Raw genomic sequence first — 16849 nt, forward strand, 5'->3', positions numbered from 1 at the left:
TCTTCCTCTCATCTCTTTAATTTATGTACACATCCGTATAATTATTGTTATTAAGAGCTCAAATTATTTGAAAAATATAATAGATCTTCGTATTAAAATAAAATTTTAAATAGATGGAACTCCCTAAAAAGTATAATTGAAACATTTTATAATTAAACTACTTTGGATTATAATATGTTCAAAAGCTTTATATATAACACAAATTTGCAACCAAAACCAACTAAAATACAGTCTTACCTGAAACCCCCATGCCCCAGCTTATCCACTGCCACTTGTCAGCCTTAATCTTTATTCTTTCGTTCCAAACTTCACCCTATGACCAACTAAGCTATTAGCAAGCTATTCATGCGCGCATTTGGTTTCAACTCATAAGACTTTCTAGACGAGAAATAATGTGCAGTGTCATAAGTAAGGAGGACGTGGGCCAAACCAAACATATCCTAACATGGTTAATATTCTTATATTATATTGGTGACATAAATTTCTATTGGGTCAAAACTTTTTTTAAGAAGCCCAATAATGAGTCCAATTGCAATTAAAATATTATTTTTGCGCCTTTTGACAAATTACACATGTTTCCTCATTTTGATTATATTTCTATCATACAAAGTTAGATTAAAGTGATTCAAGATTTTGTGCAAATTTAAGAGAAAGATCTACGACTTTTTTCTTTTAAGGACAATCATATTCAGTTTGAAAATGGTTAAAAAAAAAAAACTCAAATTTATTGTTCATGCATGATGAGTTTCCTAGAAGAAAAATGGTGCATTTTCTACTAAAATTATGGAGTTTCCGTACAAGCTAAGATGAGTATTACTACATGAAATTATCTTGTATTTTAAAAACTATTTTATTATTTTCTAGATTTTATTTAGGTCAAAATCTCCTATGAAACTGTCTCATGAAACCTCATTCGTGAGACATTGACAAAGTTTTAATAAATATTACACTTTTCATCATAAGTATTACAATAATTTTCCTCATAAGTAGTTCTTCAACCCCTAATATTACATTTTGATTTAAAAGTATTACATTTTTAATTAAAAAATCAGACGTATCATATTTTTCATCATAAGTATTATATTTTCTCATATAAGTAACAATCAATCAATTTTCCTTGATTAGTAATACATTTTTTCTCATAAGTAACTATTCAACCTCTAAATATTAAATTTTGATTTAAAAGTGTTATATTTTTCTTAAAAAAATATTGCACTTTATCTTATAAGTAGCAAATAATTTATTCATGATTAGTATTATATTTTTTTTAGGAGCAAATATCAATTTTGGTCTCACGAGTATTAACAAAATGACAATTTTTATTAACATGTTTAATTCTTACCAATTTTCATCCACGACTATCGTTTTAGTATCAATTTTCATCAACGACTATTGTTTTAGTGCCAAAATTCATCACAGTTCACTCATTCGGTTAAGACATACCGAAATCTAAAAATTTTAAGGATATTTTCATCCTTTTCAACTTAAGATACCAATTTGAGCATAGCATGAATAATGAAATTTAAGCTCTAATATCAATCCCAATCTGCAGTTCTCCTCTTCATCCTACCTGATACGATTAAATTGCCCTCTATCCTCTGTGTGTATGATGATGTATGTATAAGGTAGGATCAAGGCAATAATTATAGCTCAAAGTTCATCTCTTTATTCATTGTTCTAGAATAAATGTAGAGAGAAGGGAGAGAGCTAGCTATTGTGAATCATAGAGAGATGAAGAGCCAGGACAAAATGCCAAAAGTCCCTCATCATACAAGGCTAAGGTCCCTTTTATAGGGTTAGTACCCGTACTCGTATATGTCTACGTACAAAATACTCTGGGCCGTATACCCGGGGTATATTCCCTATCACTACCTTAATTTGAGGAGTATAACAGTGAATTGTGATCTATCTTAAGGCTTAAATCCTTATATTCATGCTCAAATTGATATCTTAATTTGAAAAGAATGAAAAACCCTAATAATTTCATATTTCGGCATATCTTAAACGGAGAGGTGATCAATGTGATGAATTTTGACGATAAAACAATAATCGTGGATGAAAATTAGTACTAAAACAATAGTCGTGGATGAGAAATACTAGAAATTAAAAATGTAGACCAAAACTGTCATTTTACTAATACTCATGGGACCAAAATTGATATTTACTCTTTTTTTAGTATAAGTATGTATTACATTTCCATTTTGGCCCAATCAATTTTATTAATAAAGATTAGTGAGATGGTCTACCTTTTATTTAGTTTTAGTCTTTAATTTAGTTTCTAAATAGCTAGCTTAGAATTTAGTATATTTCTGCTGCTTTTGGAAAATAAGGAGTAAAGAAGATGCGGGCGGTGGCTCACTGCCTGCTTGCTTTTAGTGGATCGTATGTAGATGGCGAAAACCACAATACATAATTGCTGTAATCCTAAAAGTGTTTTGACAAAAAGGATTAATAAATTATTACTGGGGAAGTTGTTAGAACAGAACACTGGAACAGGCAGCCGCAATCGCTCCATGCATCCACACTTGAGTCTCAGGATGTCAACCTTAGTTGTATATATATTCCACCAAATTCTTTTGTCGGAATTCTAAGGATTTATTATAATATATAATGATAAACACTCAAATAAAAATAAATATAAATATAAATATAAATATAAATCTTTTTTCACTTTTAGTCACTATATCATTTTCACTTTAGTGCCAACTATCAATAAAATTGACCAAATCTGATCTCACTTTTTGGTCAATAGTGAAATTTTTATGATGCTTACAGACACTATTTATACATGGGTTCAAGGCCTATAGTCATCAACTGGTATAAGCATATAACTTTATATTATAATATCAAATCTCAACCCCTTTAAAAAAAAGTTGTGACCTAAAAAAAGATACCTCTACTTCCATTTTCACTTTTTGTTAGACAACTAACACATGCTGATTGGTCAAAAAAAAAAAAAAAGAGGCTCATTTCTTTTTTCTTCCTTCAATAAATTAGAACATATAGTAGATGTAATATTATTTCTAAGAATACACTTACTAGGTGTTTGTTGTAAGTCCATTTTTTTTTCAAGAGTTTAAAATCTTAGGGACCCTAGGAATTTCAATTCTACAAAATGGAGGAATTGAAATTTTACGACTAAATAGTACTGTAATTTTTTTTAAAATAGAATTAAGGGTGTGGGTACCTATTATTCATTTGTGGCCCAGCACAATGAATCAAATGATTTGTATTGTGGTACGTCCACCCCTATAGTTAGGAGAAAGGCTTCCCTCTCGCTTCATTTCATCGGAATACATTATATATGTCTTTTTACCTTAGTAGTTAGTCCGATTTACTTTCTTTCATTTTTGTTATGGAGAAAGCGAAAGTCATTCCGTTTAATACGAGATCACTTCAACTCAAATAATGAAGAGTCTCTACTCTCTATATCTATAAGATGAGTTTTTTTCTAACTAAATGTTCTGTTAAAATTTTTCAATACGTATAACGACAAGCCAAATTGCCTACAACAGCATATATAAAACTTCCAATTACTAATTTTGGTGTATGCATAATAATAATAATAATAATAATTATTATTATTATTATTATTATTATTATTATTGTTGTTGTTGTTGTTGTTGTTGTTGTTGTTGTTGTTGCTGTTGCTGTTGCTGTGGTGGTGGTGTAAATGTTAAATAAATTGAAATCTCCTTTCTTGTGACGCCACACTATCACAGTTGTCTTCAAGAGACAATGCAAAGGGCTTACGTAGTACTCCTACTTTGTACTGTAGATGGAGGGGATGAGAGACACGAGCTGAGGTTCAGTACATTGAATATGTGCTAATATGCGAATGAAAGAGCAAATTAATTAATTGCAAATTGACTTACTACAATTGTATATATTAATTAATTAATTACAATTACCAATTAAATTGACTTCCATTATATATATGCATATATACCTTGTACCTATTACTACCATACACATGGTCCTAATCATATTCAATTCCTATACGCTTTTTTGGTGACTAAATAATGCATACCTAGTTCTAGCGGAGGCGGCGTCTTCTCCTCTTCACGATTGTCATTTTCTTTTGCTCTTTTCTCTCTGCCTCTCCTCTCCATTTTCGCCTCCCCCATCGCCGTCCACCACACCTACGATCTCGCACTGTCGCCGTGTTCTTCGGCTATCGCCGCCCCTTTTCCTTCCCTTCCGACATTATTCCTCTTCCCCAACTTCGGATCTGTCAAGAAGTACATCACCATTGAATAAGGAAAAGAAGGTTTTGGGTTTTGCAAAAGGTGAAGTAGGAAGGAGTGGTTTTTCTTGATTCAAAGCAGTGTTGTTTTTTTATTAGTAAGTTTTGTTGCTATTATATCTTTCGTTTATTTATCGAATTTGTTGCTTCTCGCATCTTTAGCAAGTTTATTCCCTCTCGCTTCTTTTGCGAGTTTATTCCCTCTCGTTTTTTTGCCGAGTTCTTGTTATAAGCGTACGTAGAACGATAATTGGTCATGGCGTATGTGAACCACAAAAGAATGAAGATTGATACTCGGGTGGTGTCAACGACTTTTGAACTAGAGTATGCCTTCGTTATGTTTGACCAAATTACTATTGACAGTAAAGAAGCTTGGAGTGCTCCTGTCGACTTCAGCTTCAAATTTGTGAAACAGTCTGCGATTCAAGTTTTCGATAACATTGTTAGGAAATTTGTTTCTATGTCTGACTGTAAGGAATGTTTGTCAATTCCATTAATCTTTCTTGTAAACGTTTCCGCTTATGATTCAATGAATTAGTCTCGAGAGATTATTATAAAAAAATAATAATAATAATAATGCATACCTAGTACTTCATCTTGACTAGATCAGATTATGGTACATGTGTGTGAAATACAGACAGATATACAATGATTTCTTGGCTGCCCAGGTGGCTGGTGGGTTAGGTAAATGTGCAGTGAACTAGATATACAACCTCATTTGTTGAGGTTTTTTGTGGGTTTTTGCAGGTTAAATAGTGTAGGATTTTCGCAGGTCAAGTAGGAAAGATGAGAGAGAAAAAGGGAAGAAAAATATTAACAGGTCTGACAAAAAAAAAAAAAAGCACTCATGCTCATGCACGTGCCATGCTGGCGCGGTAGTGCGCAAAACGCACATCTTGCACGTGATTTCTTTCATTTCTGGGCCCACAAAGAACTTGAATTCGCAAAGGATAAAAAACCAACAAAAAATCACCATCCACATTAATAAAAAACCCTGCAATTTTTTTTCTTACAAAAAATCACTAATGTGGTTAACCTTAATTAACTACAGCTAGCTCGTCACTACTAATTTCTAGTATGATGTAAATAAATCAATTAATTAAGATATGTAGCTGCTTGGCGTACTTAGCTTATTGCTTTCATATTGGTTTCAAGAATCACATTATATTGTTTAATTATGGATTAGCCAATTATATGTAGCTGCAGTGACGGTGAGGTCATATATGAGGCTCATTGATGAAATGGTCATAAAGGGTTGGACCGACCTTCATAACTAGCAACCTTAGTGGTAGTGCATGTTTTGCTCCCTTCTAAGTACTTGATTTGTTTATTTAGTGGTATTATAAATAATTTTTATGCTAATACTTATAGATATATATTGGTGATGTGACAAGTGTGATTTTGGTCTTTTAATTATCAGTGTTTAATTGTTTTAGTCTCAAAATGTATTGGTGAACACATATATGTCATTCTTAATATCCTTCTTGATAGGTTATGATGTTGGGAAATTTTTACAAAAATTAAAAAAGATTTAGAGAAAAATAATTTCAGTTCTAATATTAACAGAAATTTAAGGTATATGATACTCACATATTTCTTAAAATATAGATTCACTTTCCTCAAAGGATCAAGGATGCTATGAGTGTTGAAGTATCAATTTCTCAAGATTTTGATATTGGAACTATTTTGATATTAAAAAAAAAAACATTAAGGGAGAGAAAATGAAGTATCTTAATATCAAAAATTCATTTCAACATTCTGTCCAACGCAAGGTATTTAACTATTTATATATTGAAGAAGTGGAATGCATTATTATTCATGCCATTTAAAATTTAATTGTGTAAATCACATAATTGGCAATATAATACGATTAAATATGATGTTACAAACTTAATTCTCAAATGAATTGAAATTAATAATAATTAATTCCATAACTTATTTGAATTAACTCAAATAAATTGTAATGTAGTATGAAAGTTTACACACGCCCGGGTGCATAAGGGTCCAAGCCAAGAGGGAGAGAGTCTCTATGTTATACCATTCAAACTTCTTGAAAAGTAAAATTGTATATATACTAGTGCAAACTCACATATATTATTTAATGTCAATTTATACGTCTAGTAGTAATTTATAACTCTTTATTGACAATGTTTTATCCAAAGAAATTAAACTATTATAGATCGCGTGTCATACCCTAATTTACACATTTGTAATGTTCCAACATCATGTACTTTATTACACAATGTTCAATAATTCTTATATCCCCAAGTTTCCAAGAACTGTATTTATTCTTTCTCCTCTACTAAATATATATTATCCATAAGTTGCACTTAATGCTTAGCCTATAATCGATGTTGGGGTTATATCGCTCAATTTAGACCAACAACTATATACACTTCAATTTACTTTTAAAGAAACTATTTTTAATGATAAATATGTAATCTCACCAATAATATAATTTTACATGCATATTGTTTGGGTGTAAAATGTGAAATAGAGACATAAGTATTTATTTTCCAAGTATAATAAGCGTACAAAAATCGATCTTTAGAGATAGATCGAAAAAGAAGATAAACTATAGTCAATACATATCCCCTTAAATCATTTATCAATGTAGCTGGTAACCCTAATTTTTTTTCATTGACCGATTTCATCACTAAACCTCAGCCGATGAAAAAAAAATTAGAGCTGATCTCTCAATAAATAAGAAAAAAGGATATATGATATATGGTCCATCCTCCCCCAGATTAAAGTGTCTTATAATAGATTAATGTTGAGGTCTTCCCAATCCCACAGAGGCGCACAAGTATCCCAGTAATACTGATATTCCATGGCACTAGGAGGGGTAGCGTAGTCGTCTGCTGTAGATGAGCTACTCCTCTCCATTAATGCCGCCGGCAGATGGTTATGTTGCGGCGCCGGTGGGGGAGCTCCGCCTGTTGCAGCTGCCATTTCCGGTGGCCTCCTGTCAAATGACCGATCACACTTTGACTTTTTATACAATCGGCACAAGCTGAACTCATGGCATAGCTGTAAAACAAGGAGCTAGCTGATCAAAATATGCCTATATAATAGGACAATTCAATTAAGTTGGTCAAACTGTTAATTCTGTACTTACATTACAAGTTTGACTCTCACTGGAAACCAGTCTATTCACTTTTTTGGTTTGAGTCTAGGTTAGTTATGCACAATCTAATTGATTTACTTTCTTGTGTTTTTTTCCAACTAGCGCAGCGCGCTAGAATCAAAAAATAGGATTTACACCATTTGATACTAGTTATAGTTTCTCTCGTCACATAAAAAATAAGCATAATAATGTTGATTGGAAGTGATCACACACGCGCGCACCTTTAAATCTGCAATGGCGTCGCATGATGCTGAGGCTCCGCCTTGTCCTCCGACAACCTGGGCGGCGGCTTTGTACTCGTTCATCTTCCATTGTGTTCTTGTTCCTCCGGGAGCTCGTCCGGTGTGGAAAACCATTGTCCTTTTCTCTCCTATGATTTCATTGTTGGAGGAATACACAAAGCTAGGAGATCCAGTTGCTTTCCAGTACCCATCTCTCGTTAGCCTGTTGGGTTTTCCTCCTCTGGCTCTGTTCTCTTCCCCGGGAATGAAATAAAACCACTGCTCGCTGTCTCCACGGCTCAGCTCTCCGGCCACCTCTGCTTTCACACCACATCAATCATTAATTTCACTTATATTGCATTGCATGCACATTCAACACAAAACTAAACTTGCCAAAAACACTAAAATGGGAACAACAGTCAAGTTGATCAGATTGTTGAGTGGTTAACCATAATGTTACAACAGAAGTAACCTACTGGTCTTAAGCTTTAGTCTCAGCTATGGGCAACCTAGGCTGGCTGCTGTTTTGCTGGCTAGGGTTGATCACAATGCAAATTGGATGCATGCAATCAGTGAACCGCATGCATTTTAGTACATATTTATATGGATGTATAGTATACTTACGTGGGAGGTGGCATGGACTGTGATGATAAATGTTAACAACAGGAATGACAAGATTAATGTCGGCAGATGTTGCTCCTTGGAGTTTTCTTCGCAGATAAAATGAAACCAGTTCTTCTTCTGTTGGGTAGAACCTAAACCCCAGCGGCAGATTCTCCATCCTATCTATCAGTATTAATTTCAGTCTGCTCAACTTTTATTTTTGTATGTATATAATAATTATATTATAGCTAGGTAGCAGTGATGGGCTGGTGTTTATGTTTCTGAGAGAGCAGTATATGTTGGTTAGGTATTTAAAGGATTGAAAGAAAAGCTTGGATCTCTTGCAGGGAAATTTCCAGCCGCGTGGCCGGAAATTAAAGTCTTGCACACGTCTACCGAAAGTGAACAAATTTAAATGCAAAAGTAAAATAAATTAGTTGCCAGGAATATCGAATTTTCCACTTGCCACTTTGATCCCTTAAAGTCTGACAAACTGATCATTAATCCCCTCAGATCAATCTTTTTCTCCCATCCTCATTATTATTTTTAAAATTTCCCCTTCAAAAATATTATATTTGATCTATTTTATAGTAGATCAGAGGTGGCCATCGAGCCAATACATTCAAGTAATCAAGTCTATGGTAGGTTTGGACCATGTCTAATCTACACAAAGCTCTCAATTTTTTTACTATTTTTTTCTCCAAAAAGTTTTCTTTCTATTGATGGAGATATACAAAATATTGTCTACTCTTTCCATATACAACAACATTTAATTTGCAACTTTATGATTGAAGGATAAATTTTTATAGTTTATTTCTTGGGAGCAATCATTTTGCGGTGGACTATTATCCATAATACAATGTGAAATACTAACATACAAATTCATTTTCAGTATATTGTATTTTCATTTTAAGCTTACTATAAACTCATTTTTTTTGTAGGTTTTTTATATTTTGGTACATGTTTATTTTTAGTGTATTATACGTCTTTTTTAGTGTACTATATATCTAAAAATTAGCATGTACTCCGTAGTATACTAAAAATAAACATGTGTAAATGATCCACCTTACAATATTGACTATATTCCACGTAGAATATGCCTGTAGGGAGTTATGTGCATACTTGATCAATTAATTTCTTTAATTTTTTAATTATATTCAATCAATCACTCTTAACTAATATTAAATGGCGTCACTCTTTATATGTGTAAGTAAGTGAGTTGACCTAGCTTAGACTTAATGGATTTTTTTTTTTTTTTAAATGCGGATCCGAGTTAATTGTTATCTAATTAAATGGGTAGTACATTAAACCTTATAATTAATATAAAAAGAATGTTATGCAACAAAACTCAAAAAAAAAAAAAAAAAAAGGTTACTATTATAGTACAGTGGATATGATGTTGGTAGATATCAGGCTAAGATTGAGAATAAGGGGTTACCTATGACCATAACAAAAAAGGAAGTTTGTCTGATGTTTCTCAAGAAAGCAACTACTGAAAACTGATTAATTAAGAATTTAAGATTAGTGATTACCTCATAAGCTAATCTGATTTGAAAAAAGTGGCTTCACACTTCCATCTAGTGGGTTCAATGATAAATGATGTTCCAGATTAATTAATTACTTTTAGAATATTTTTCAAAAAAAAATACTTTTAGAATAAAATGGCATTAACTGTACAAAATAAGCTTATTATGGAATTGAATCGAGTCCATCATTTTACTTAAAATTCGTTAAAATTGCAATTAAAAAATTTAAAATTTTGTATAAATTGTAAACATTAAAATTTTGATTAAATTAAAAATTAAACTAGTCTCAAAAGTTTCACTCTAATTTTTTCTTTTAACAATGATAGAGATTTTAAAGTTTAAAATTAATCTAACATAAATTAGAAAATCTAATTTATATAAAAAAAAAATGTTATTGGATGAAATCATTTTAGGGGAAGGGAAACTACATATATCCATTAAATAAGTTTCATTTTCAAAATATTTCTCAGATAATACGACAAGAAGATACCAGATCTGATCTGCAGACGAAAAATGACAACAACATTGATTTTCTCTCTTCTGCCGCAATTTTAGAAGAAAGAGATTTTCCAAATGCTTTAAAATTCTTTTCTATTATTTAGAATTAAATAATACCGCATTGGACTGCTAGTCCAGGAGCATTTATTATTTCTTAAATACCGCTCGTTTGAAATAAGTCCTAATTTTTGCACCACCAAATTTAATAATCTTTTTACCTTGTATGATTTCTTGATTCCATTGTTGGAAAATGATCAAACCAAAATCAAATTCAACTAATGTCAAAAGTTTAAAACGCTTCCCAAGTGGAAATGGGTTTACTTTAAATTAGAAAAGTTTTTCTAAATTTTGACTTTCATAAAAATTTTGATTGTTTAATTTATTATTTATATATTTAAAAATAACGTGAGGGTGATAAATAATTTTGACTATTATATTTGTAATTGCGATATATTTATTGGTGAAATTTTGATTATGATTGAAAAAATTATGATTATTACGGAGTAACAAATTACGTAGAAATGATGTAAGTGTGATAAGAATAGGAAATGGATCATAGAATCATGACTTTGTAGTTTGGGTAGACATCTGTGGAATATTAAGTAAATTTTAATTAACATGGTTAATCATGAATACCAAGAATCAATCACTCCGTATAATTATATTCGACAATACATCAATACAACATAAAATATAATATATCAACAAATAAAAAAGACAATTTAAAAAAATCACTTTAAAAGTGATGAATGTTAGTTTTTCGTGCATATCTGATGTAAAATCATTCATAATGTCAGGATCAAATGCTTATTATTACGCTAAAAGCTATAGCTGTAACGAAGACGTAACTTTATTTTCTACTACATTTCCACCACCAATTTCCTTGACATGATTTTGATACCACTTGTTAGGATCAAACGCTTACCATTATGCCAAAGTTATAGTTCGTAGTGGATGCACAACTTTATTTCTTTATATACTACTACATTTTTAAAAGGCATAGTGTTATACTTAACCCTTTACTTATCTCTGCCCAACACATAAAATATTCAAGTCAATTTTTTAATTTTTTTTTTCAATTGTAATTAAAACTAATCTATTTATAAAAAAAATAATTACAAGGTATAAAAATAATAAATATTACTCCGCATATAATATAACATATACATTTATAATACATTTTAAAACAAATGGACCCCAATATATTCTTGGGTAGCGTATGTGGCGAACCAACAATTTATTGCATTTAAAAGGATGTCATATATATGTAATTACCTCAAGACTTTGTTCAGGTGGGCAATTCTTAGTATTAATTAGTTTTGAACCTGATTAGAATTGAAGCAACCCTAGTGGCGTTTATATATATATACTAGTTTTATACGCGCATTGCGCGAATAGGTTAATACCCAATATTTATATTTAAATAAATATTTGAAAGTATATCAATGCAAGATTATATAGGAGAAGTTTATATATGGGTAATTGAATGTCGAATTTTTTTTATTTAAATATCTAACTCAAAATATATGAATCCAAGATAATATAGAAAATTCATTATAATTATTACTAAAATAAATGTTTGCAACCTTGTAAAATCGATAGTATAAATATTTGGTCTAAAAATGATAGTCTAAATAAATACTACTTTTCATTTGAATTTTTCTAAATGTTCTTAATTCTCTTTTGAGTAACATTGTCATTGTCTTCATCTTTACTATTTGTTCTCTTCCTTTTTGTTGGTAGTGTGTTATTTGCGATTCGGTTATTACTGGTAGCATAGATGACAACGTCATGCAATGAGATTATGATATAGGAGCTATGGACTTTCCTTTAGGTGTCCTGCTTGGGGTTCATTTGGTTCAACCATTATTGTTGAATGAGTTATTGTGGATAAAGAAACTCCTAGTTTAAGAAAAAAGATTAAATAAATTAATAAAAATTTAAAATATTATATATTCCAAAGATATTAAAAGGTAGTTTCTCGCTTCAATTTGCTGGGTAATAGGTTATTTGAGTACTTTCATTGTCAACATTTCCCTCAAGTAGTTAATATGATTGGTTTCAAACTATTTTTTTTAAATTTTTTTCATGGTATTAAAGAAATACATATGTATCATTTTTTGGTGTAATTACTAATCTATTTAATTCAATAAGAGTAAAATAGAGTGATTCCGCTTCAATTTGTTGGGTTATTTGAGTACTCTCTTTGTCAACCAATCCCAAGTAGTTAATATAATTAGCTTCAAATTATTTTAATTTTTTTTCATAGTATTAATAAAATACTTGGTAAATAAATATATAACATTATTTTGTACTATAACTTTGATATTTAATTACAAGATATTGTAAAAATAAGATAATGGACAATGTAATGAATATCAATTGATAAATTTGAATGTAAAGAATCTTTGCATGAGAGAAAATAAAGACAGTATAATTAATGAAATTATTTCTCTTATTTAATTTAATTTTTTGATAATGAATAATTTTTTCAAATAAAGGTATTGTAGACACATAATTATAAATTAAAGAAATACATATGTATCATTTTTTGTCGTAGCTACTAATTTATTTAATTTAATATGAGTAAATAGAGTGAGAAACTTAATTATGTCAAATTTGATCGAGATGGGGTTCGAACCTAAGACCTTTCTTATAGAAATTAAAAGTTAACGAAATATTAACGGAGAAGAGAATATTTAACGGAAAACTTAACGGATAATCATAAAAGTAAGGTTAAATTAGGTAATCTCTATTAATAATATTAATCTGAATTATCTTAACCATCTATTTAATTAAATAATTCATCTGAACCATCCATTTGATTAAATAATTTGACCGCCATTTTTTTACCCATTTTAGGCCTAACTCCCTTTGGCTCTTATTAGTATAAGTATGTATATATATATATATATATATATATATATATATATATATATATATATATATATATATATATANTATATATATATATATATATATATATATATATATATATATATATATATATATATATATATATATATATATATATATTAATCCTTCTCGTCTTAGGTAAACAAGTTTAGACCGGACCAGATAGAAATATATTGGATAATCTGCAAAACCTTTTTGAATTGGACCTCATGAGTCTAATTTACTAAGTATGCATGTATGCTGATTAAAATAATTAATCGAGTAAAAGTATAAAAGTCTAATCTATCCCTTCAAACACGACTGTTAATTAATTAGATTATAATACGTGCTACCAACAAATTAATTAATTAAAAACTTAATTACTGATCTGATACATTTGGCCGGCAGCTAGGTCTGAAAATTCTTGCATGTCGCAATATAATATATATGCACTTTCCGGCCGTGATCTATTTACCGTTTCCAGTTTCATCCGGTTCGGGGACAACCTTAAAGTACGTTAAATTTTGGCTACTTTTACATTAATTTTGGTGTGAAAAAAAATATTTTTGCATTCTCAACGTTGGCAAGGCACAGAGCAGATTAACTACATGATGGGGGTGGATGATTGCAGCAGCACCATACAAATGACAAAATAATGATTTCACAGAATGGGAAACAAAAACATGCGATTTTAAATCAACATATTAACAAGGTCAACTATAAAGGCATTTGCCCATAGTATTTCAAAAACAGCCAGAAACAGTAAGCTTGAAAAATATTCCAACCACCATGGCACCTCCTTTCTGCAATCCTGCATACAAATCACATTTTTCTCACAATTAATTGGACATGTGGTTTTAAAAATTAATATATATGTTGATTATATTTCAATAAGATAGGTAGGCAGCTTAATCTTGGTAAAATTAAGTGTAAGTTCAAAATTATTTTTATCTTTTTTAGTTTAACATTAGAGTTTAAATATTTGATATAATCATTTTTTTAATAAATTTATAGATGAAAAACCTAATTGTTGATTTGGACCATATTAAAATAGAACATAGAATTTAAAAATACAAAACAAAATCCGGTTAGAACCGATGGTTCAAACTGAAAAGCCGGTTCAGGAACCTTTATATAATGATTTGGTTCCGGTTTGACCATTTCCAGAATCGTGATCAAACCTACCTCTAATAATATAATGCTTCAATATCTTAGCGGCCACGTCTCAACTTTATAGTCATATAAAGGCAAGCATGTAGTTAGTGTGTGTGTATGGTCTGGTTTCCGTGCGAGTAGACATTCCAGTGTAAAAAATACCCTTTACTAAATAGGGTTTCACCATTAAAAAAAAAAAAAGTCATCAGAAAGACTAAAAGTGTCTAAAATATGATAGTTTGGGAGTGTTTAAGGGCAAAAATGATTGTTTGGGACCAAATTTGAAAATGACACCAAAGATAAAAGACTTGGAATTAACTCATTGAGAAAATAATAATAAAAATTGAAAAGACAAAAATACCACTTGCCTAAAATAAGATTTTACCAAAAAATAATCGAAACGGTCAAAGGTGTCTAAAATATGATAATATGGGGTGTTAAATGATAAAAATGATAGTCTGTGATTAAATTTGAAATTGTAAAAACAAAGAAACCTCCGCGGGAATTAACTCTAAATAAAATTTGAAAGTACTACCATAATTTTGATCACAATCTTTTCGATTATTATCAGTGGTACCTTAATTAAATTTCTAATAACGGATGGTGACAAAGTTGTTTTGACAACATAGTTGCCATTGAAAATAGCAATATTAAATAATAGGATGTGGAGAACAGACGGATATACATGCATGGTTACTAGGTATGTGGGTTAGGTGAAAGTGCATAGACATTAGCCTTTGCTCCTTTAATTTCCACTTTGGAATTAATCAATTGAGGATTTGCAGATTATTAGCAACGCTATTAGTGTTTTGATTTGGAAGATGATAAGCAAGCTAGCCAGCTGCTTCTGCGTCCATCCATATCCTGCAGGCACGTACGCATTCTTGATTTTAGATCACTGCATACGCATGAGTTTCACCCCATTGTTTTCCGATGAAAACTAGGGTTTATGATCCACTACACGTATAGAGAGAGAGAATGGTTTTCCAAACTGGAAGAGCTCAATAGGTGCATATATCTTAAGGTAATATCTATTCTATACTTTATTAATCATTTTCAGTCTAAAAAATTCAAAACTCCTACCACCAAATTCGATCGTATGACCACGCATTTGGAATGGTAACAGACGTATCATTACACTACATAGTAGTTGGCACCCTCTAGGGTTAATAAACAAAATAACATTAATCGGACCACTAAATTTTGACCTTATCATAAACATGAGGACGATATATGACGACGGATTATCGATCAGAATCTGGTCCATGATATGGTATAGTTGTATTATTGGAGAACCTCTCTGCAACAAAATTCAAGTTTTTTAAAAATAAATAAAATTGTATTTATATAATGCAAACCCACATGCATTTTCAATGTGAGATAAATGCTACGGAGTACTTAAAACTTAAAAGTAAGTATGGCCTTCTCAAACTCCATTTGTTTCCAATTCAATTGATACATTTTGAGAATCAATGTGTCATTCACCCTTATTCATTTTTTAGCGTATAATATATGAAATTCGTCATCTCAATTAGGATAATCTGAATACACTTTGATCTATCCCAAATCAAAAGTCGACTCTACTCAAATATATACGTCAAAGTCATTACATACTTTAAATGTTAATTTATATATCCTAATTTTTCAATAAAGTAAAAATTTGTTTCTTTCAGAAATTAAATTGAGAAATAACTTTTGATCTCAATTGAATGTGAGTCTCAACACTGAACAAGCTGTCATACTCAATTTCTCATTTGCCTAAGGGCATATTCATGAAGTCTAATGATATAATCTAATGAAATTAAGAAATCTAGGTTACCAAAAAAATAAATAAATAAAGTAACTTTTGGAGTATGCTTTGTTGTGAAAGTATCAATTCCTTTTACTGTACTACATGCGGCTGTGCCGAGCTCCCCTACCACCGCCTCATCATATATAACCATTTGACCATTTGTCAGTTTGTCACTCCTCCGATTAAGAGTAATTCATGGCGATAGTGATGCATTATATTATAATCTCTCATAGAGATTATTTTGTCCTTTTTTATTTAAATATTATATATTCATAAAAAATATACTTTATTCATAATTATGTTGTATTTGTCGCATCTAATTCTTAACTCTTAATTTGACCATTTATTGATTAGTTCCTTAACTTGACTTTATTGATGTATTTTCATATTTAATCCTTTATGACAATTTCTATTAAATTAATACAATCACATGATTTCACAACTTTAACCTCCACTTATTTAAAAATATTCGTAAATATTATTAAACAATAATTTGATAGACATTTTTATGAAAAATTATGTTTTTGGTTACATTATGTCATTTATACTTATTTTTTTCCACAAGTAGTTTGCCCTGTTCTACAGGAGTGTGTGTTTGCAAGGAAGGATCCGATTATTAATCTATCATTAGAAAACCTATGATATTAGAAAGCAAGAATGCATGATTACATATATACTAATTGATATTTCACAAAAGTAGCTGAGATGGCAGGCATGATTGTAAGATCTCCATGATAACATAAGCTTGACTAAAAGATGTTTTAACATTGTTTTGTGTTCGATGGT

The 16849-nt window shown here is 30.4% G+C and overlaps 1 protein-coding gene across 1 annotated transcript; it reads right to left on the minus strand.

Moving 5' to 3' along the window:
• Positions 1 to 7003: 7003 nt before the first annotated feature.
• Positions 7004 to 8375, minus strand: LOC116010142 (NAC domain-containing protein 90-like). Its single transcript, XM_031249412.1, has 3 exons — positions 8219 to 8375; positions 7595 to 7911; positions 7004 to 7276 (listed from the first exon to the last, which is right to left on the minus strand). The coding sequence occupies exons 1-3, from the start codon at positions 8373 to 8375 to the stop codon at positions 7004 to 7006; spliced, it is 747 nt and encodes a 248-aa protein (XP_031105272.1).
• Positions 8376 to 16849: the final 8474 nt, after the last annotated feature.

Source organism: Ipomoea triloba, chromosome 2 (genome assembly GCF_003576645.1).
Source record: "Ipomoea triloba cultivar NCNSP0323 chromosome 2, ASM357664v1".
Lineage (NCBI taxonomy): Eukaryota > Viridiplantae > Streptophyta > Magnoliopsida > Solanales > Convolvulaceae > Ipomoea > Ipomoea triloba.